Here is a 19,499-nt window from a genome sequence, read left to right as displayed (position 1 = left end):
CCTGCACCCACAGGACAGGGAGGGAGCGGGGACGTGCAGGGTTGCACCAGGGTACCCAGGGGTCCTGCAGCCCTGAGCCCCAAAAAGCACCTGCAGCAAATCCGTGCCCCAGCCCCACCGCCCTGTGCTGGGCCGAGGGATTGTGTGGGGTCAGTGCGCTTCTGCCCTGTAGGGTTGGGGTGCTGGGATGCAGCACAAGCCCAGCAAAGCCACCTGTGCCGTGCCGTGCTGTGCTGAGCCGGGTGGGTGCAGGCAGGGTGGGTGGCCAGGAGCACGCTGTCCTTGATGGAGCACGGCAGCAGCCGGGCGCTCCCCCTTGCTCTCACTGCTGCTGGTTTCGGTGCCGGTGCCGGGCTGCGGGCGTGCGCCGGGATGCTGCCGTGCCGGCACTGCCTTGCCAGGGCCTGGAGCAGGCAGCCAGAGGAAGGGTTTTGAACGAGAAGTCTGCATTTGTGCTGCTTTCTGGGCGTCTGGCTGCAGTTCTGCCGCTGTGAACAAGGAGATTTCTGTGCCGGAGGAGGAGGAAATTTTATTTGTGCCTTGGGAAGCGCTCGTGCGGAGAGAGCAGGGCGAGCAGCGGGGAGCTGGGATCGCACTGAAAGGTAACGGGGCCAGGGGGTAACCCCGCTGCTGGGCACCTGCACTGGGGTGGGGACACAAACCCTCCTGTCCCTGTCCCTGTCCCTGTCCCCTCCCTGCCTCCTGCAGCCCGGCACCCACAGCCCTGGGGCACCTCTGTGCACCCCTGCGCTGGGGACAGGACCATGCTGGGTGTCACCCCACCACGCAGTGCCAGGGTCCCAGCTCGCCCCTGCCCCGCCGTGGGCACGGGGACACCCCCGGGAAGCCCCTCTGGGTGAGGGACCTGAGCGTGGGGGGTCTGAGCCCGCACCAGCAGCTGCAGCTTGGGGGGCTCAGCGGGCACGGAGCACCCCGGGGTGGGCAGGGACCCCCCCACCAGCCTGGCACCGACACCTCGTGCAGGAGGGGCGCGGGGCTCCTGTCCCCGGGGCGGCCCCGTTCCTGCGTGGGGACCGCGGGGACGCCACGAGGTGAGCCCCGGGTGCCCCCAGGTGGGCGGCTGATGGGCACGGGGGGGGGGCACGGCCGGTGGCGCGGGGGCACACGGGGACAGGGGGGTGGCCCCGGCGGGTGGCGCGGGGGTGACCGCGGCGTCCCCGGGGTGTCCCGGAGCCCGGCGCGGTGCCCGGTGCCCGGTGCCCGGTGCCCGGTGCCGGCTGCGCTCCCGCAGTGCGGGGCCGGGCGGGTCCCGCGGGCGGGGCGGGGGCCGGGACCGGCGGGGCCGGGGCCGGGGGTGGTGCCGGGGGTGCCGGTGCCGGGGGTGCCGGTGCCGGTGCCGGGCGGGGACCCCGCGGGCTGCGGGCGGTGCCGGCCCCGCCGCGGTATAAAGCGGCCGCGCGGGCCGGGCCGGGCGCACAGCGGCAGCGGCGGCGGCCGGGGCGAGCGGCACCACCGGCACCACCGGCACCGGCACCGGCACGGTGAGTCCCGGCCCCGCTCCCTCCCCTCCCCTCCCTCCCGCCCCGCCGGTGCCGGTACCGGCTCGGGGCTCCCCCGCGGCGCCGCGGGACCGGCCGCGCCCCCCCCACCCCGCACCGCGGAGCCGGCACCGGGGGCGGCGGGGCCGGGGGGAGCCGGGGGCGCTGCTGGCAGCCCCCCCTTTCAGCCTGCCCCCCAAACCTGCGCCCCCCCCTGCGCTGCCCGTACCCCCCCTCCCGCCGGCGATGCCCCGGGGCGCAGCTCCGGTACCTGCTGCCCGCTGCCCGCTGCTCGGTGCCCGTCCCGCAGCCTGGATAAAGGGGGGGGGGCTCCGGGTGCTGCCGGCCCCGCCGTGGGGGGGGCTGCCGGGTCCTGCCGTGGGAGGGCCGGGGGGCTCGGGGGGGCTGTGTCCACGCAGGGTTTCTCCCCTGGGGACCCCCCCGGTGCCAGGGCTCCGCTGTCCCCGTGCCCTTCCCTGTCCTCCAGGCCCTGCAGGGCTGCACTGGGGGCACTGGGATGCGCCCCCCTCACAGACTGCAGACAGATGGGGCTCATGTGGGGTGGGAACCCCCCCGTGTGCCCGCGTTCCCCTGTTCCCCCCGGTGGTGGCCGTGCCCTGACTGCCCCCATCCCTCCCAGATGCCAGTGAGCCTCTCCACGGCCCTGCGAGTTGTGGGGACCAGCCTCTTCGCCTTGGCGGTGCTGGGGGGCATCCTGGCCGCCTACGTCACGGGGTACCAGTTCATCCACACGGAGAAGCACTACCTCTCCTTCGGGCTCTACGGGGCCATCCTGGGGCTGCACCTCTTCATCCAGAGCCTCTTCGCCTTCCTGGAGCACCGGCGCATGAGGGGCGAGGGGCGGCCGGTGCGGCTGGGGCGCTCGGTGGCCCTCTGCATCGCCGCCTACCAGGAGGATCCCGACTACCTGAAGAAGTGCCTGCGCTCCGTCAAGCGCATCGCCTTCCCCGACCTCAAAGTGGTGATGGTGGTGGACGGCAACGGCCCCGACGACACCTACATGCTGGACATCTTCCACGACGTGATGGGCTCCGAGCGGGCGGGCAGCTACGTCTGGAGGAGCAACTTCCACGCGTGGGGCGAGGGCGAGACGGAGGCCGGGCTGCGGGAAGGGCTGGCCCGCGTCCAGGCGCTGGTGCGCGGCACCACCTACTCCTGCATCCTGCAGAAGTGGGGCGGGAAGCGCGAGGTGATGTACACGGCCTTCCGGGCGCTCGGAGACTCCGTGGACTACATCCAGGTGGCCGTGGGGGCCGGGCGGGGGGCTGTGGGCATGCTGTGAGCAGTGGGGTGGCCGTGGGGACCCTGCGGGTGCAGGTCTGCCCACGAGGGTCTTGCACCACCTCCTCGGTGCATCCCGTGCCGTGGGTAGACATCACCGGGGGGATGCCACGGGGCGGCACTGCGTGGGGCTCCGGACCCCCGTGGCCTGTTTGGGGGTTGGCGAGGGCAGGTCCCACCGCGGTGCCATCACTCGGGGCTGGTGTTTGGGGTTGGGTGTCCCGGGGCAGCGGTGGCCGGGCACCGCGGGGCGCTCCGCTCCCTGCCACCGCCTGCCGGTCGGCGGGGCCCTGCCTCGTCTCGCCGGCCGTGGCTCGGGCTTGCCCGGCTGGGGCTGGGCCGTCTGCCGGGCGCGCGTGGGCGGCAGGAGCGGGGCTCGACGTTGCCTCTGCCCCCAGGTGTGTGACTCAGACACGGTGCTGGACCCCGCCTGCACCGCCGAGATGCTCCGCATCCTGGAGGCAGACCCCCGCGTCGGCGGCGTCGGCGGCGACGTGCAGGTAGCGCGGGCAGGGAGGGCGGCACGGGGGCGGCACGGGGCGCGTGGGGGCACCGCGAGGCCGGTGCCGGTCCCGGCGGTGCCGGCGCTGATGCCGTCCCCTCCCCAGATCCTGAACAAGTACGACTCGTGGATCTCCTTCCTGAGCAGCGTGCGGTACTGGATGGCCTTCAACGTGGAGCGCGCCTGCCAGTCCTACTTCGGCTGCGTGCAGTGCATCAGCGGGCCCCTGGGCATGTACCGCAACGCCCTGCTGCAGCAGTTCCTGGAGGACTGGTACCACCAGACCTTCCTGGGCAGCAAGTGCAGCTTCGGGGACGACCGGCACCTCACGAACCGCGTGCTCAGCCTGGGCTACCAGACCAAGTACACGGCCCGCTCCAAGTGCCTGACGGAGACGCCCACCCGCTACCTGCGCTGGCTCAACCAGCAGACCCGCTGGAGCAAGTCCTACTTCCGCGAGTGGCTCTACAACGCGCTCTGGTTCCACAAGCACCACCTCTGGATGACCTACGAGTCGGTGGTCACCGGCTTCTTCCCCTTCTTCCTCATCGCCACCGTCATCCAGCTCTTCTACCGCGGCCGCATCTGGAACATCCTCCTCTTCCTGCTGACGGTGCAGCTGGTGGGCATCATCAAGGCCACCTACGCCTGCTTCCTGCGGGGCAGCGCCGAGATGATTTTCGTGTCCCTCTACTCCCTGCTCTACATGTCCAGCCTGCTGCCCGCCAAGATGTTCGCCATCGCCACCATCAACAAGTCGGGCTGGGGCACGTCGGGGCGCCGCACCATCGTGGTCAACTTCGTGGGGCTGCTGCCGGTGTCGGTGTGGGTGGCCGTGCTGCTGGGCGGGCTGGCCTACACCGCCTACAGCCAGGACCTGCTCAGCGACACCGAGGTGGCCTTCCTCGTCTCGGGAGCCATCCTCTACGCCTGCTACTGGGTGGCCCTGCTCACGCTCTACCTGGCCATCGTCGCCCGGCGCTGCGGCAAGCGGCAGGAGCAGTGCGGGCTGGCCTTTGCCGAGGTGTGAGCGGGGTGCCAGGGGATGGGGACACCGCCACTGTCCCCTCCCGGCCCCGGGGGCAGCCCCAGGCAGCATTTGTGATCAAGTCTTGTTTGTTTTTTTTTTTCTTTTTCCCTTTTTTGATTTGATTTTTTTTCTGTCAGACTCAGCCCGGTGGGTGCTGGCGGCCAGGGGCTGCCTGGAGCTGTGCTCGGCACAGCCTTGGTGCTGCAGGGGCAGTGCCAGGCCCCCCCCTGTGCCACGCCGAGCGTTTGGGCACTGCGGGAGCTCCGCTGGCTGGGCTCCCCCCACCCTGCCGGGGCCGCCGTCCTTCGGTGCTTTCCCCGGGGACCCTGAGGTCGTCCCCACGGTGCTATGGAGAGAGGACCCCACGCGTCCAGCCGGGTGCTGAGCTGTGATGCTCCGTCCCACGGTGTCCCCCAACCCGTCCCCAAAATCCCTGTGCAGCCCCTGCGCGAGCAGGAGCCGGCTGCAGGTTCAGCCCCGCTCCCTGCCGCGGGTCAGGGACACGAGTGGGATTTCACCAGTATTGGCACCGCTTCCCCTGGTGCTGCCAGCTGGGGCCACCCCCCCCCCGGGGCCTCAGCACCCCCCTGCTCCATCCCCTCGCAGCTCCGGCGGCTCACGAATGTCCCCGAGGGCCACGTCCTCGCCCCAGGGCTGTGTATGTGCGGGCACGTACCCACAGCTCCCCCCGACCCCTTTTGGGGGGCCCGGCTGCCCCAGGAGGGCGGCGCCCCCGTTGTGCTGTGCCAAAGAGCTCGGGGGGGACCCTGGCTCCTGCTTTTGTGCCCGCAGCTTGGGCAGGAGCAGGCAAAGCGGGGCCGTGGGCTGGTTGGAGCGGCACCCACACGGGGTTGTGGTGCAGCTCCGGCCAGCCCACGGCCCTACAGAGCCGAGCGCGTCCCAGCTGCCTCCCCGCAGCCCCTCCTCTGCCCCCCAGCTCTGGAAGCGAGGAGGGAGCCTGGCATCTGTCTAGACAGCGGGAGGAGGCGCTGGGTTTTGGGCCTGGGCACGCAGAGGAGGGCGGGGAGAGGCAGTTCCCAGCCCTTCCCTGCCCACCGGGTCCCCCCGGGTGCTTACCCACGGCCGTCTCCCCTGGGCCCTCTTTTTTCAGGGCTAGAACCTTTCTACAGTCGAGCAACTTGGGTTTTTTATTTAAGACGAGGTTTTTTAGGAGACTTTTGTAGCTCTTTTCGTATTTACACTTATTGCTGATGGTTTGTAAATCTATTTATTTTTTAACCCGTGTTTTTTTCATATTTTGAGAGGTCTGTTTTTTATATCCCGCTGGATTTGTCACAATAAAGACTTGCACAGAGAAACGCCGGCGTCTCGGCCCCGCTCTCCCCCTGCCCCAAATCCACAAGGTGCCCCCTGGGCGGGGGGAAACTCGAGGGGAGTGGGTGCTGGGGCAGGGGTGAGGCAGACCTGCCCCCTGCGAGCTGCAGGGGTGCGTTTTGGGGGGGGCAGATGCTGCTGAGCCGGGCTGATTGAGCCAAAGCCCCCCAGCAGCACGAGCACGGCTGCAGAGCCACATCTGCCCCCATGGGCACGGGCCCTGCAGCTGGGCTCCCCCGGGTGCTCCTCACCTCAGAGAGGCTCTGGGTTTGTGTCCTGGCTCTCCCCTGGTGTCACCGAGGGAGGACAGGGGACCTGGGACAGGCCTGTGGTGGCAGCAGGTCGGTGTCCTTGTGTCTTGGGCACGTTGGTGGTGCTGGCAACAGGCAGCAGGTCCCTGTCCTTACATTTTGGGCACGTTGGTGGTGCCAGCAGGTCCTTGTCCTCGTGTTTTGGGCACGCTGGTGGTGCTGGCAGCGGGTCGGTGCCCTCACACCTTGCGGGGCACGTTGGTGATGATGGGTTTGGGGCGGGTTTTGAAGAGCAGCTTGGTCTTGATGAGGGCGGTGACGGCGTAGCGGGCGTGCGGCTCCGCGGGGCCAGCCGCCTCCTTCACCAGCACAGCAAACGGCTTCTCCAGCGGCACCACCTTCCCGTACAGCACATGGTGGCCCACCACCAGCACCGGGACGCCCTGCGGGGGGGTACAAACGGGAGCTGAGGGCTGTGAGCGGCCCGGTGGCGGGGTGTCCCTGCAGCAGGGGGGTCGGGGGGGGTCTCCGTGCCTGGCGGGTGTAGTGCAGGTCTCCCAGCAGGCTCCCAGGCAGCGCGCCGCCGCTCCGCGCCTCCACCTCGCCCTGCAGCTCCAGCAGCACCCAGCGGGGCAGGCTGCCCCCGCTACCGGGAGATGGGGGGGGGGATAGAGGGTGAGGGGGGGGCACCACCGGGCTTGGGGTGCTCGGTGTAACCGGTGCTGGGACTGGTCAGGGCTCACCTGGACACGATGAGCTGCACCATGGCACGGCCTGCGGGGCCACGGGCACTGCGGGCACGGCTGGGATGGGACCGGCAGGGACCCCCCGGGACCTCACCGGGACCTCCCCGGTACCCCCAGGACCTCACCGGGACCTCCTAAAGACCCCGGGGACCACCCCAAAGCCCCCGGGACCCCTCTCGGGACCACCCTAGGACACCTGGGACCACCCCGAGACCCCCGGGACCTCCCCAAAACCCCGGGGACCCCTCCCGGGACCTCACTGGGACCTCCCCGGTATCCCCGGGACCCCTCCCGGTGCCCCCCAAGACCCCCAGGGACCTCCCCAAAACCCCAGGGACCTCCCCAGGACCTCCCCGGTACCCTCGGGACCCCCCCGGGACCCTCCGGCTGCCCCCGTTCCCCTCACCCCCAGCCCCGGTGCCCCTCCCGGGCCCGGTTGCGCCCCCCCGGTTCCCCTCCGGTGTCCCCGTTTCTCCCCGGTTCCCCCCAGCCCCGTTTCCCCGCAGCAGCCCCGTTGAGGCGGTTCCGGCCTGGATCTCCCCGTTTCCCCCCCCCCCCCCCAGTCCCGGTGCCGGTCCCTCCACCACCCCCGAATCTCCCGCCGCTCCGCTCCGCACTTCCGCTTCCGGTCCCGCCCCCCTTTTTTTTCCGGTGCACTTCCGCTTCCGGGAGCGCGGCCCGCACGTGCTCCCGGTGGCGGCGAGGGCGGGGCCTGGTCCCGGTGCTCGGTGCCCGGTGCCGGGATGGGGCCGCTCGAGGTGCACCGGGTGCGTTTCTTCGGGCTGGTGCCCGCCGGGGTGCGCTGCCTCGCCTACCTGCCCCGCCGCCGCCGCCTCGCGCTCGCCCGCACCGACGGCGCCGTGGAGGTGTACGGGCTGGCGGAGGGCTGCTTCCAGGAGAAGGTGGGGAACGGGGGGAGCGGGGGGAGAACGGGGACACCGGGGGGAATGGGGATAACGGGGGGGAATGGGGATAACCGGGTACTACGGGGACCGGGCACCGGGGGTAACGGGGGGACCGGGGGTAACGGGAGGTACCCGGGGGTAACGGGGGGACCGGGGGGTACCCGGGGGAACCGGGCACCGGGGGGGGCAATGGGGGACCCGGGGGGGCGGTGGTAAGCTGGGACCGGGAGGGACCGGGGGGAACGGGGGGAACCGGTTACCGGGGGACCGGGGGTGGTCGGTGGTCCCGGGGGACCCGGGGAGAAACAATCCACCGGGGGGAACCGGGAACCGCGGGGGTGTGAGGGGAGCAGGGAAATGGGGGACCAGGGGGAACCGGGCACCGGGGAGACTGGGGGGGGACGGGGACATTGGGCTGGGGGGAGCGGGGGAACCGGGGGACGCCGGGGGTCCAGGGGCACCGGGGGGGTACCGGGGTACCGGGGGAGAAAACGGGGTGCCGGGGGGAACCGGGCACTGGGGGGAGCAGGGCAGTGGGAACTGGGGGCACCGGGGGCAACTGGGCACCAGGGGGGGCAATGAGGGACCGGGGGGGCGGTGGTAACCGGGTACCGGCAGGACTGGGAGCACTGGGGGCACTGGGGGTAACCGGGCACCGTGGGGAGCGTTCCGGTGCTGAGCATGCCCCCCCCCGTGCCCCCCGCAGGCCATCCCGGGGCACCAGGCCCGCTCGGTGGAGGCTCTGTGCTGGGCGGCCGGGGAGCGGCTTTTTGGGGCCGGGCTCAGCGGGGACATCACCGAGTACGACCTGCAGCGCCTGCGCCCCGCGCGCACCATCGATGGCTTCGGGGGCCCCATCTGGAGCATGGTGGCCAACGGGGGCGGCACGCGGCTGGCGGTGAGTGCGGGGACCGGGACGGGATGGGGACGGGATGGGGACAGGGCCAGGACCCCGCTGCCACCCTCCTGGAGCTGACCCCGGTCCCCACAGATCGGCTGCGAGGACGGCTCGGTGAAGCTCTTCCAGGTGGTGCCTGGCGGCGTCCAGTTTGAGAAGAACCTGGACCGGCAGAAAGGTGAGCGGGGGGCTCGGCGTGGTGGCCCTGTGCCCCCCTCCCAGCCGCCCTGGCCCCACTCACCGAGGGGCTGCGGGGTCCTGCGGTGTTCCTGGAGCTTCGTCCTTTGTAGGGCGCGTGCTGTGCCTCTCCTGGCACCCCTCGGGGACACACCTCGCAGCCGGCTCCATCGACTTCATCCGCGTGCTGGATGTCCGCTCAGGTAACGGGGCTGCCCTGCCGACGGGGCGCCGCTTTTTGGGGTACCCCTGGTCCCCAGGATGAGCCGTTCCCTTTCCCACCCCACTAATCCCTCCTATACCCGCTCCTCAGGCCGGACGGTGCAGAGGATCATGGTGAACTACCACGTGCCGAAGCCCAAGAAGCGCGAGTGCGTGGTGTGGGGCATCGCCTTCTTGTCCGACGGCACCGTGGTGAGCTCGGACTCGTTCGGGAGGGTGCAGTTCTGGGACTGGGAGCGGGGCACGCTGCTGGAGTCCCACACCGTCAGCACCTCGGCCGTCCTCTCGCTGGCCGTCTCCGAGGTAGGGCTCACCCCAACTCCATACACCACCACCCGTGGGGCCGATCCCTTCGAGCTGCAGCCTTTTTTCTTCCTCGCAGCAGGAGGACAGCATCGTGGTGGGCACCTCCACGGGGGCCACCTACCAGCTGCAGCTGCTGCCGGTGAAGGCGGGCGGCCAGGAGAAGCGCTGGGTGCGCACGAAACCCTTCCAGTTCCACACGCACGACGTGCGAGCCGTGGCGCACAGCCCCACAGCCCTCATCTCCGGAGGTAAGGGCACGCGGGGCGCTCCCCAGGCAGGCTGGGGGGGGGTGGCAGCCCCCTCCCCGCCGCCTCCTCACCGCGCCCTGCCTGGCTTCCAGGTCTGGATGCCCAGCTGGTGATCCGCCCACTGATGGAGAAGGTGCAGAGGAAGGGCTACGAGGCGGTGCTGCGCAAATTCACCTTCCCCCACGTGAGTGGGCGCTGAGCGGGGTCCTGGGGCAGGATCTGCGGGGCCCCCTCCCCAGCCCTGGCACCCGGAGGCTCCCACGGTGGGGCTGGGAGCTGGCGAGCCTGCCCTGCTGGTCCCGCTGGGGCTCCCATCCTCTCTGCGTTCCCATCCCACGGCACCCGAGCCGTTCCTCGCTGCTCCCCCGGGGCATTTTGGCTCGCCCCCAGCCCTTTTCTCCCCGGCTGCGGGCTCCTGACAGCGTGCCCGTTTCTGCCCGCAGCGCCGCCTCGTCTCCTGCGCCAGGAAAGCCCGGCTGCTCCTCTTCCAGTTCTCCCAGCACCTGGAGCTCTGGAGGCTCGGCTCCACCAACGAGACCGGTGAGCTGTCGGGTACAAACCTCTGCGTTTTACCCCGGGGCAGAGCCCGCAGCGCCCGGGGCAGCGGGGTGGTGGTGAACATCCTCCACGCAGCTCTGCTCATGGCTGTGCTGCTGAGAGCACGCTCTTCCCCCTGGGCTGGATGGTTCCTGGGGAGCTCAGGCTTGGGGTGAGGCCAGGGAAGGGTTTGGGGTGTCCCCTGGGCCCCCAGCTGCTCCCTGGGACCTGTCTGGTTTCCACATTTGCTGACTTTCTGCCCGCTTGGTTGTCACCCCAGGGAAGGATGGCGAGGTCCTCCCCGTCTGCCGCATGCCCGAGCACCTCCTGCAGCTCAACAGCAAGGTAGGGCTGGGCCGGGGCTCTGCGGGAGGGGGCTGGGAGGAGGGGGGGCTCTGCGGGCCCCGCTCAGCACCTCCACATCCCCCCCCCCCAGGGTCCCGAGCACATCTACTGCAGCTGCGTCTCGCCCTGCGGCAGCTGGGTCGCCTACTGCACGGCCTCCCGCTTCCACCTCTACCGCGTGCAGCACGAGGGCGACGGCGTCAGCGTCAAGAAGGTGGGCACGGGATGGAGGGAGGGGGACCGGGGGAGCCCCCGGGGGGGCGCGGGGTGACCCCCGGTGCCGCCTTCCTCCTCAGGTCCCCGGCGTGCCCAAGCTGCTGCTCCCGGCGTACCAGCTGCAGTGCGCCTCGGACGCGGGCCGGCTGTTTGTGGGCTCTGAGCGAGGCTCCGTCCACGTCCTGCAGCTGCTGGAGCCGGGGGGCTGCAAGCACCTGCACACGCTGCGCCCCCCCACAGGTGGGCAGCGGGCACCGGGGGGTGCTGGGGGTGTTGGGGGTGCGGGGCTGGGGCTCAGCACCTTGCCCACGCCGGGTTTTGTGCGTCCCTGCCCTGGCTGGGCTCTGGGGGGTGCTGATGGGGAGGGGTGAGCCCAGGTTGGGGGGGGGTCACAGTGCCCACTTGGGGGGGGGGTGTGGTGTTCCCCCAGGCACGGCCGAGGCTGTTTACCTGCTGGCATCGAGCGCTGATGGGAACTGGCTGGCGGCGGTCAGCGGGGACTGGGAAATCCACGTCTACAGCCTGAAACACTTCAAGGTAGGGGAAGGCGCTGGGTGCACGGCACCCCTGGGGCAGGAGGGAGAGGTCCCACGAGGCAGGGACTGTCCCCGTGTGCCCCCAGCTCTGTCCCCTCCCGTTTCAGCACCACTGCACGGTGCCCACGTACAGCTGTGCGGTGACAGCCCTCGCCATCCACCCGGCCACCAACAACCTCGTCATCGCCTACGCGGACCAGCAGGTAGGGGCTGTCCCCGGCAGGATCCCGTCCCCACACAGCGCTCAGCCCGGCTGGGGGTGATGCCGGGTGGGTGGCTGCGGGGCCACCACCCCCATCCCCTGTCCTTGCCCCGCAGCTCTTCGAGTTCAGCATCCCCCAGAAGCAGTACACGGCCTGGAGCCGCACGGTGCAGAACTGCGGGCTGCACAAAGCCTGGCTGGAGAGGGACTCGCCCATCACCCACATCGCCTTCAACCCCCAGAACCCCGCGCACATCCTGCTGCACGACGTCTACATGTTCTGCGTCCTCGATAAATCCCTGGTGAGCGGGGCTGGGGGGGCTCCAGGGGGGCTGCTCACGCTGCGCTGTGCCGGTGGAGCAAGGGGAGGGCACGGGAAGGTGCTGGGGAGGGCAGGGGGACACCGGGGGGGCCCTGAGGGGCTCGGGCAGCTGATGCTGTGCCCCCCCAGCCCCTGCCCGATGCCAGCACCCCCCTGCTGAACCAGAGCACCCTGAAGCAACTCCCGGAGCACGCCCGGCAGCGGCAGCTGCACGCCTTCAAGATCTGCAAGAAGTTCCAGGTGGGCTCAGCCCTAACCCCGGGGCACGGGGGGGCTGTGTCGGGGCTGGGGGTGCCCTGACCGCCCCCTGACCCCCCCTCCTGTACCCACAGCCGCTGCTGTTCGCCGAGCTGCTGGAGGAGAACCGCCTGGTGCTGGTGGAGCGGCCCCTGGCCGATATCCGTGCCCAGCTCCCGCCGCCCGTGCAGCAGCAGCCGTTCGGCACCTAGAGCCCCGCAATAAAGCTCTGCCACCGACAGCACCGCGTCCCGTGTCTGGGGGGGCACCGGGGGGGGGGAACCGGTACCGGGAGGGGATGGGTGGGAGGGAACTGGATGGGAACTGGGCCAGTACTGGAAGGGGCTGGGGGAGGAGGTGGCACCGGTACCGGGGGGTGGCGGGGGGGTGGTGGGGGTGCTGGTACCGGTACTGGGGGGGGCAGCTCCGGTACCGGACAGCAGGGGACTGGGGCTGGGTATGGGGAGGGGGTGGCAGTGCCGGTAACAGGGGGGGTACAGGAGTGGGGTGTGGGTGCCGGTACGGGTATGAGTATGGGGAGGGGGCACCGGTACCGGGACAGGCAGGGTACCGGAGGGGGTCACGGCGGTACCGGGGGGCGAGTGCCGGTACCGGGCCGGGTACGGGGAGGGGGCACCGGTACCGGGCTGGGCAGGGCTGTGGGGGGGGGGCACCGGTACCGGAGGGGGTCAGGGCCGTCCCCAGGTGCCGGTACCGGGCCGGGTACGGGGAGGGGGCGGCGCTCCCGGGCCGGTCCCGGATCGGTCCCGGATCGGTACCGGTGGGGGGGGGGCTCCGGTGCCGGGGCGGCGCGCCCTGCCTCCTCCTTAACCCCGCCCCCTCCCCCTCTCCACCAATCAGATCGGCTCCCTCTCCCTTCGCCCCGCCCCCTCGGTGTGTCCTGCCCAATGGCGTGGCGCCATGCGGGCGGGGGGCGTGTCCCGGTCCTTGCCGGCCCCGCCCCTCCGTGCCCGCCGCCCTGCCCGGCGCCCGGCGGCATGGCCGTGTGGACGCGCGCCGCCAAGGCGGGGCTGCTGGAGCTGCTGCTGCGGGAGCGCTGGGTGCGGGTGGCGGCCGAGCTGAGCGGAGAGGCGCTGAGCCTCACGGCCGAGCCCCCCGAGCCGCCGGCCGAGCACGGGCTCAACGGGCTGCCCAACGGTGGGGGAGCGGCGGAACCGGCCGGTGGCACCGGCGGCGGTGTGCGGAGGGTGCGGGTGGTGAAGGCGGAGGCGGGCGGGCTCGGCATCAGCATCAAGGGCGGCCGCGAGAACCGCATGCCCGTGCTCATCTCCCGCATCTTCCCCGGGCTGGCGGCGGAGCGCAGCGGGGAGCTGCGGCTGGGGGACGCCATCCTCGCCGTTAACGGCGTCGATCTCCGCGACGCCACCCACGACCAGGCCGTGCAGGCGCTGAAGCGAGCCGGGAGGGAGGTCGTCCTGGAAGGTACCCGCACCCCCCGGCCACGGTGGCCCCCCCCCGGGGTACCCCTCCTGTCCCCGGGTCACCCCCCCGGGGTCCCTTCCCGGTCCCCGGTGTCCCCACTCGGTGTCCCCTCCCGACCCCCGGTGTCCCTTCCCCGCCTCCGGTGCCCCCCCGGTGTCCCCTCCCTCCACCCCCATCCCCGTTTCTCTCTCCCCAGCCCCCCTCATTCCCCGGTCCCATTCGTGACCCCCCCCTCCTGTCCCACCCCCGCTCACCGTGGGGGGCCCGGTCACGTCCCCACCACCGGCACAGGACGGGGCTGTCCCCCCCTTGGGCTAGGGACAGGGACAGGGACACCCCCCTGGCAGAGCCTGGACCCCCCAGCTGCCGTGCCACCCGCTGCCCCCAGGCTCGGCTGCGGTGCCCCGGGGGCTCCCGGTGGTGCCCAGCCCCGGGCTCGGTGCCTGCGGTGCAGCGGGCACGGGGCTGGCCTGGCTCGGCACGGCTCCTGCCCAACCTGTTCCCCGGCAAGCTGGGGCAGGACCTGCCCGGTGCGGCACTGCCGGTGCCACCGGTGCCTGCACGGGGTCCCCGGTGCCCCATGCGCCCTCCCGTCCTGGCACCCGCCGGGGCCGCGTGCCGGTGCGAGGGCGAGCGGGGATTTGCACGGCTCAGCTGCCCCCGGGGGCACCGGGGGACGAGGAGGGGGCGAGGAGGGGCGGCCGTGCCTCGGCACAGCTCCCAGCCCGCGGCCGCCCGCTGTTGTTTTTGGCAGAGTTTGTCGCCTGAGTTCCCCTCTGGTGCCCCGTGCCAGATTTGCTGCCTCTCCTCTGCCTCCGGCACCGTGCCCCTCGGCTCCCGTCCGGCACCGAGCTGCTCAGCCCTGTCCCGCAGGAGCCCCACACGTGTCCGTGCCGTGGGGCAATCCCACCCCGGGGGCACGTGGGGCTGCTCAGGGCCAGAGAGAGGACCCAGCATCGCCCCTCCAAAAAGGGGTTGGAGACTTTGGTGCTGGCTGCACCGTCCTTGGGAAGCCCCAAAAGTGCTGGCGGGGGCTGTGGTGCCCAGGAGGAGCAGCACCGAGCCCTGCACCCGCTCCCCAGCACTGGGCTTGATCACAGGGACCTGCACATGGCCCGGTGCGACCCCGCTGTGCTCGTGGCACGGTGGCGAGGAGCCCCGCTGAGTTTCGGCAGGAGCTGGGGGCCGAGCCCTGGGCCTTTGGGCCCTGCTGGCCGGGGAGCTTGGCAAAGGGGAAGAAGGGCTGTGAGAGCAAACCCGCACCCATGGGTGGGGAAACCGCTGCGGTGCCGGCGGGAGGGGGCTGCGTGGGGCCGGGGTCAGCGGTGCCGGGGAGCCCCCAGGGGAGCCGGCGGGGGTCTCAGCCCTGCTGCCAGCAGCACGAGCCCCTGGGTGCAGGCAGGGAGCGCCGCCGCCTTCCTGCAGCAGGCTGTGTGAGGGTGCAGCAGCGCTGGGTTTCCTTTGCGGTGAGCACGTAGGCGGGCCGTGCCGTGCCGTGCCGAGCCAGGCCGTGCCGTGCCAGCCCGGGGCTCTGCAGGTGCCGTGCCCCCTGCACCCCAAATGCACGGGGGGCTCCCTGCCTGCACCGTGCAGGAGCACAGCCCGGCGGTGTCCCCGGGGCAGAGGCTGGCTGCAGCCACCCCCCCCTTTTTGCCGGCCACCCCGGGGCTGGGGCGCGCTTCCTGTGGTGGCCGGGGCTCGGCTGCTGCAGGAGGCAAACGGCTGGGGCTGTTTTACCATCCCCGGCCACCCGCAGCCTGCTGGCCTGGCCGTGGTTGCACGGCCACTGCGTGCTCTGCTCCCTGTCTCCAGCCTCAGCTGGAGGCCACCAACATCTGGCCGCCAGCTGCCGAGCAGCCCCCAGGGGGGACGCTGCCCCCTGAGCCCCCTGCCCGCACCCGGCCACCTTGGGCGCTGCGCTGCCCGCTGGGGATTAAAGGTGCGTGGGGAAGGCGTAATCCGGGGATCAGCGCAGCGGGAGGCTAATATTAACTCCTTGGCTGCCCGCAGCAAGGGCAGGAGGCTCGTGGCAGCGCGTCCCCCTCCTGCTGCCCAGGGTCTGCAGCCCCACAGCCCCCCCGTTGCGCTGCCCGGCACGGGCACCACAGCAGCACCGCTGCCGGTGCTTCCCCCACGGCCACGCGTGGCCTACTTGGCCGTGGGGAGCTGCGTTTCGCAGCTGTATTTCACAGCAGATTAGAGCTTATTTGCTTTTTTTTTTTTTCCGATTTTAATTCCCTGCTGCCCTGTGGCGTGCCGGGGCTGCTGCTCCCAGCGCGGCTCCTTCTCCCTCGCAGCCAGAGCAGGGCGGCCCCGGCCCTGGCCGTGCGTGCGGCTTTCCTGCTCGTCCTCAGCCCTGCTCTGGCACGCCGCGCCGCACGCTCGCTGGCGCCGACGCTCCCTGACATCTTGAACGAGTTGGAGTTCCCCGAGCGTGACAGCAGGGAGCAGGGCCCCGCGCGGGGCCGCTTGTGCTGGCGAGCCCGAGGAGCTCGTCCAGCTGGGGGCTGCGTGGGGGCCGTGGGGACGGCACCCGGTGAGCGGTGGGTGGCAGCGAGCTGCGTCCTGGCGCGCCGCTGCCTGTTTGGGGAGGGACGGGTCCGTGGGGAAACGGAGCCGGTGCCTCCTTCCTTCCTCCCAGCCTGGAGAGGAGCACGGAGCCGGGGACATCCTGGCTGGAAAGTCCTCGTCCTCCTCCCGCTCCCGGGGGCCTTGAGTGCCTGCGGCGCTGGAAACTTGGACAGTGGTGTCCTGCAGGGCGGGCCAGGATGGGCTGCAGCCTGACCTCCCGCCCGGCCCATTGTGCTGCGCCGCCGGCCCCTTCCGATCCCCGCGCCCCGACGGTACCGGGACGAGCCCCCCCGGCGCCCCTCGTGCCGCCGGCTCCCACCCAGGGGTCACGGCTCCCTGGCCCTGGGGGGCGTCCCCATCCCTCTGCGCTCCGGTCCCCGCGGGCTCCCCCATCCCTAACGCTGCCCGTTGCTCCGTCCCCAGTGAAGTTCATGCGGGAGGTGACGCCCTACATCAAGAAGCCGTCGCTGGTGTCGGACCTGCCCTGGGAGGGGGCCGCCCCGCAGTCCCCCAGCCTGAGCGGCAGCGAGGACTCGGGCTCGCCCAAGCACCACGGCGCCCGGGACCGCAAGGTCATCCCGCTCAAGATGTGCTTCGCCGCCAGGAACCTCAGCATGCCCGACCTGGAGAACCGGTGAGGGGGAGGCGGGGGGGTTCCCAGGACGCGTCGCGGCGGCGCTCAGGAAATGCTCGGCGGTTTGGCCGGGGCCCAGGGCTGCGCCGTGCCCCCTCCCCGGGCCCCCGCGGTGCTGGCAGCCTGCCCCGAGCCCCGCACCCGGCTGCGCTCCAGGCACTGCTTGGCCGGGCGGCCCCGCTGTGCACGGCTGGGTGGTGACGGTGACATGGGGGGGACACGCACCCCGCTGCACCCCCTGCACCCCGTCCCAGCGCCCTGTGCCCCGCAGGCTGATCGAGCTGCACTCGCCGGACAGCAGGAACACGCTGATCCTGCGCTGCAAGGACACGGCCACGGCGCACTCGTGGTTCACGGCGCTGCACGCCAACATCACCGCCCTGCTGCCCCAGGTGCTGGCCGAGCTCAACGCCACGCTGGGCGGCGGCGCGGGTGGCCGCGAGGTGAAGCACATCGCCTGGCTGGCCGAGCAGGTACGAGGGTGCCCGGGGGGCACGGTCCCTGTGCCGGCACCGTGCGGCGGTGCCCTCACCCCCCCTACAAGGCCGGGGGCTGCGGCTGCCCCTCACCCTGACCCCGTCTCCACCAGGCGCGCCTGGACGGCGGGCGGCAGCAGTGGCGGCCGGTGCTGATGGCGGTGACGGAGAAGGACCTGCTGCTCTACGATGCCATGCCCTGGACGCGCGACGCTTGGGCATCACCGTGCCACAGCTACCCGCTGGTGGCCACCAGGTGGGCTGGGAACGGGGGGCCACAGCCATGTGTATGAGGCACGGCGCTGTCCCCACACCCCTGATGTCCCCCCTCCACGTGTCCCCAGGCTGGTGCACTCGGGCTCGGGTCGCCGCTCGCCCTCGCTGGGCTCCGACCTGACCTTCGCCACCCGGACGGGCTCGCGCCAGGGCATCGAGATGCACGTCTTCCGCGTGGAGACGCACCGGGACCTGTCCTGCTGGACGCGGGTGCTGGTGCAGGGCTGCCACGCCGCCGCCGAGCTCATCAAGGAGGTGTCCGTGGGTGAGTGCGCGGACTCGGCCCCCCTGGGTTCGCATCCCCGAGGCCACCAGGGTGGGAATGGCACAAGGGCAGTGCCGAGGCTGCCTCGGGTGCGTGCGGGGACCCAGAGCTGTGCCCGTGCCCGCAGGCTGCACGCTGGGCGGGCAGGAGGTGAAGCTCTGCATCCACTACGAGGGCGGCTTCACCGTGTGCCGCGAGGAGGGGGGCGGCAGCGTCCTGTTCCGCTACCCCTACGAGAAGCTGAAGATGTCGGCGGACGACGGCATCAGGACCCTCTACCTGGACTTCGGGGGCCCCGAGGGGGAGCTGGTGAGGACGGGACCCCCCCCCTGGGCTCTGAGGCACCCACGCAGGGGTCATGGTGCCAGGGGTGCCCCCGCGCCCTGACGCCGCTCTCGCCTTCCCTCCGCAGGCGCTGGACCTGCACTCCTGCCCCAAGCCCATCGTCTTCATCTTGCACACCTTCCTCTCGGCCAAAGTCACCCGCATGGGGCTGCTGGTGTAGGCGACGGCCCCGGAGCCCCCGACCCCAACCCCGCAGCACGAAGCAGCCGGAGGAAGCACAGAGCCCCCCGCGCCCCCCTCCTGCCGCACCAGTGCCTTGGGGCCGGGTCTGCCCCTGCCGTGGCACGGGGGGGGCTCCAGCGGCACCCCCCGGCCCCGAAGCCATCTCCAATCTCACCGCCTGTGCCTTGGAGCGGGGCCGCTGCCCCCCACGCCCCACGGGATGGGGCTGGGCGCTGCGTGCCACCGCTCACCCCCCCCCCACAGGGGTCTTGTCTTAACAATTTGGGCACTCAGGGGAACGCCGGGACCCGGTCCCACGGTGCTGCTGCGGGCGGGGGGCTTGGGCCCCCTCCGTGCTGCTCCCAAACTCTAAGAGCCAGAAAACAAACGCCGCCGTCTCCTTCCTGGGGACGGGGTCGCCCCGGGCTGGGGGCTGCGGGGCCCCTGGGGAGGGGAGGGGGGGGGAGCACCCCGCAGCTTTGGGGAGGGAGGCGCAGATTTATGCACTTTCGCTTTTTGTACTTTACCTCTGACCCTCGCGTGGGGACAGGCGCTGGGGGTGTCCCCGTCGTGCCCCCGGCCAAACTCCTCCGCAAACGTTTCTGCTTCCCGCGGGGCTCCGCGGGCCCTGGGGTGCCCCCTCCCCACGGCCCCGGGCTGCGCAGCCCCTTCTATTTTTGTACTCTTTGTAAATCGCTATTTATACAAAATCTGGCTCGGCTCTCCCTCTTGCTCCCGGGACCGCGGGGTACGGCACAGCCGGGTGTGATGCAGCGCGTGCTGGAGCCCTTGCACGTGCAGTGCTGGTGTCTGCACACCCAGCGTGCTGCACACACACGCTGCGTGCTGGGGGGTGCTCGGGGGGTGCACTGTGTGTGGGGGGGCTGTGGGGGTGCAGAGGGTGGGCATCGTGCATGGGGGAGGCTGGGGGTGCACTGGGTGTGTGCATGGTGTGGGGTGGGGGCTGTGGGTATGTATGGGGGTGTGCACGGGGTGTGTGCACTGTGCACAGTGTGTAAGGTGTGTGCATGGGATGCGCTGTGTGTAAGGGATGCACACTGAAGGGTGTGCACTATGTGTGCAAGGGATGCACGCTGTGTATGTGGTGTGTGCACGCTGTAAGGCACACACGCTGTGTAAGGCGTGCACACTGTGTGTAAGGTGTGTGTACGCTGTGTGTAAGGGCTGCACACTGGGTATATGAAGTGTGCACACTAAGGCACACACACTGTAAGGGCTGCACACTGTGCTGTGCATGTTGTGTAAGGGCTACACACTGTGTAAAGTGTGTGCACAGTGTGTGTAAGGGCTGCACACTGTGTGTAAGGTGTGTGTAAGGGCTGTACACAGTGTGTAAGGGCTACATGCTGTGTGTAAGGTGTGTGCACAGTGTGTGTAAGGGCTGCACACTGGATGTGTGCACACTGTAAGGCATGCACACTGTAAGGGTTGCACACTGTGTGTAAGGTATGTGCACAGTGTGTGTAAGGGCTGCTCACTGTGTGTAAGGT

At 71.0% G+C, this 19,499-nt stretch overlaps 4 protein-coding genes across 6 annotated transcripts; 3 read left to right on the top strand and 1 right to left on the bottom strand.

The window, feature by feature from the left end:
• Positions 1–1,401: 1,401 nt before the first annotated feature.
• On the top strand, positions 1,402–4,876 carry HAS3 (hyaluronan synthase 3). 3 transcript variants are annotated; one of them, XM_072043803.1, is made up of 4 exons: positions 1,402–1,502; positions 2,140–2,760; positions 3,200–3,301; positions 3,451–4,876. In XM_072043803.1, exons 2-4 carry the CDS (start codon positions 2,140–2,142, stop codon positions 4,453–4,455), a joined length of 1,728 nt encoding a protein of 575 aa, XP_071899904.1. In that variant the 5' UTR covers positions 1,402–1,502; the 3' UTR covers positions 4,456–4,876. The 3 variants fall into 3 exon arrangements, with proteins under 3 accessions (XP_071899904.1, XP_071899903.1, XP_027322235.2); XM_072043802.1 differs by lacking the exon at positions 1,402–1,502 and having other exon boundaries at positions 1,789–2,760; XM_027466434.3 differs by lacking the exon at positions 1,402–1,502 and having other exon boundaries at positions 1,789–2,760; positions 3,410–4,876.
• A 666-nt stretch (positions 4,877–5,542) lies between these two features.
• Positions 5,543–7,204, bottom strand: CHTF8 (chromosome transmission fidelity factor 8). Its single transcript, XM_038185576.2, has 3 exons — positions 6,663–7,204; positions 6,454–6,565; positions 5,543–6,362 (listed from the first exon to the last, which is right to left on the bottom strand). The coding sequence occupies exons 1-3, from the start codon at positions 6,683–6,685 to the stop codon at positions 6,159–6,161; spliced, it is 339 nt and encodes a 112-aa protein (XP_038041504.1). The 5' UTR covers positions 6,686–7,204; the 3' UTR covers positions 5,543–6,158.
• A 99-nt stretch (positions 7,205–7,303) lies between these two features.
• UTP4 (UTP4 small subunit processome component) lies at positions 7,304–12,057 on the top strand. The gene is made up of 16 exons (XM_038185575.1): positions 7,304–7,567; positions 8,277–8,468; positions 8,562–8,646; positions 8,759–8,848; positions 8,959–9,170; positions 9,250–9,421; positions 9,514–9,605; positions 9,865–9,961; positions 10,239–10,303; positions 10,395–10,517; positions 10,600–10,759; positions 10,950–11,056; positions 11,163–11,258; positions 11,374–11,559; positions 11,709–11,819; positions 11,912–12,057. The coding sequence occupies exons 1-16, from the start codon at positions 7,409–7,411 to the stop codon at positions 12,026–12,028; spliced, it is 2,064 nt and encodes a 687-aa protein (XP_038041503.1). The 5' UTR covers positions 7,304–7,408; the 3' UTR covers positions 12,029–12,057.
• Positions 12,058–12,709: 652 nt separating this feature from the next.
• On the top strand, positions 12,710–18,698 carry SNTB2 (syntrophin beta 2). The gene is made up of 7 exons (XM_038185584.2): positions 12,710–13,259; positions 16,254–16,464; positions 16,736–16,937; positions 17,054–17,196; positions 17,285–17,481; positions 17,609–17,790; positions 17,894–18,698. The coding sequence occupies exons 1-7, from the start codon at positions 12,725–12,727 to the stop codon at positions 17,984–17,986; spliced, it is 1,563 nt and encodes a 520-aa protein (XP_038041512.1). The 5' UTR covers positions 12,710–12,724; the 3' UTR covers positions 17,987–18,698.
• Positions 18,699–19,499: the final 801 nt, after the last annotated feature.

Source organism: Anas platyrhynchos, chromosome 12 (assembly GCF_047663525.1).
Source record: "Anas platyrhynchos isolate ZD024472 breed Pekin duck chromosome 12, IASCAAS_PekinDuck_T2T, whole genome shotgun sequence".
NCBI classification, from domain to species: Eukaryota; Metazoa; Chordata; class Aves; order Anseriformes; family Anatidae; genus Anas; species Anas platyrhynchos.
The sequence above is the reverse complement of the archived record's forward strand: the minus strand, read 5'-3'. Positions and strand labels throughout refer to the sequence as shown.

Excerpts from the sequence above, each read along its gene's own strand:
- HAS3 (XM_072043802.1), top strand. The coding sequence starts at position 2,017 with ATGCGCCCCCCTCACAGACTGCAGACAGATGGGGCTCATGTGGGGTGG. Across the intron at positions 2,761-3,199 it reads ACTCCGTGGACTACATCCAG|GTGTGTGACTCAGACACGGT; the intron begins GTGGCCGTGGGG and ends CTCTGCCCCCAG. Across the intron at positions 3,302-3,450 it reads GCGTCGGCGGCGACGTGCAG|CGTGCGGTACTGGATGGCCT; the intron begins GTAGCGCGGGCA and ends CTTCCTGAGCAG.
- SNTB2 (XM_038185584.2), top strand. The coding sequence starts at position 12,725 with ATGGCGTGGCGCCATGCGGGCGGGGGGCGTGTCCCGGTCCTTGCCGGC. Across the intron at positions 17,197-17,284 it reads TACCCGCTGGTGGCCACCAG|GCTGGTGCACTCGGGCTCGG; the intron begins GTGGGCTGGGAA and ends ACGTGTCCCCAG. Across the intron at positions 17,791-17,893 it reads GGGGCCCCGAGGGGGAGCTG|GCGCTGGACCTGCACTCCTG; the intron begins GTGAGGACGGGA and ends TTCCCTCCGCAG.
- UTP4 (XM_038185575.1), top strand. The coding sequence starts at position 7,409 with ATGGGGCCGCTCGAGGTGCACCGGGTGCGTTTCTTCGGGCTGGTGCCC. Across the intron at positions 9,171-9,249 it reads TCTCGCTGGCCGTCTCCGAG|CAGGAGGACAGCATCGTGGT; the intron begins GTAGGGCTCACC and ends TCTTCCTCGCAG. Across the intron at positions 10,518-10,599 it reads ACGGCGTCAGCGTCAAGAAG|GTCCCCGGCGTGCCCAAGCT; the intron begins GTGGGCACGGGA and ends CTTCCTCCTCAG.
- CHTF8 (XM_038185576.2), bottom strand. The coding sequence starts at position 6,685 with ATGGTGCAGCTCATCGTGTCCAG. Across the intron at positions 6,566-6,662 it reads GTGCAGCTCATCGTGTCCAG|CGGGGGCAGCCTGCCCCGCT; the intron begins GTGAGCCCTGAC and ends ATCTCCCGGTAG. Across the intron at positions 6,363-6,453 it reads ACCTGCACTACACCCGCCAG|GGCGTCCCGGTGCTGGTGGT; the intron begins GCACGGAGACCC and ends ACCCCCCCGCAG.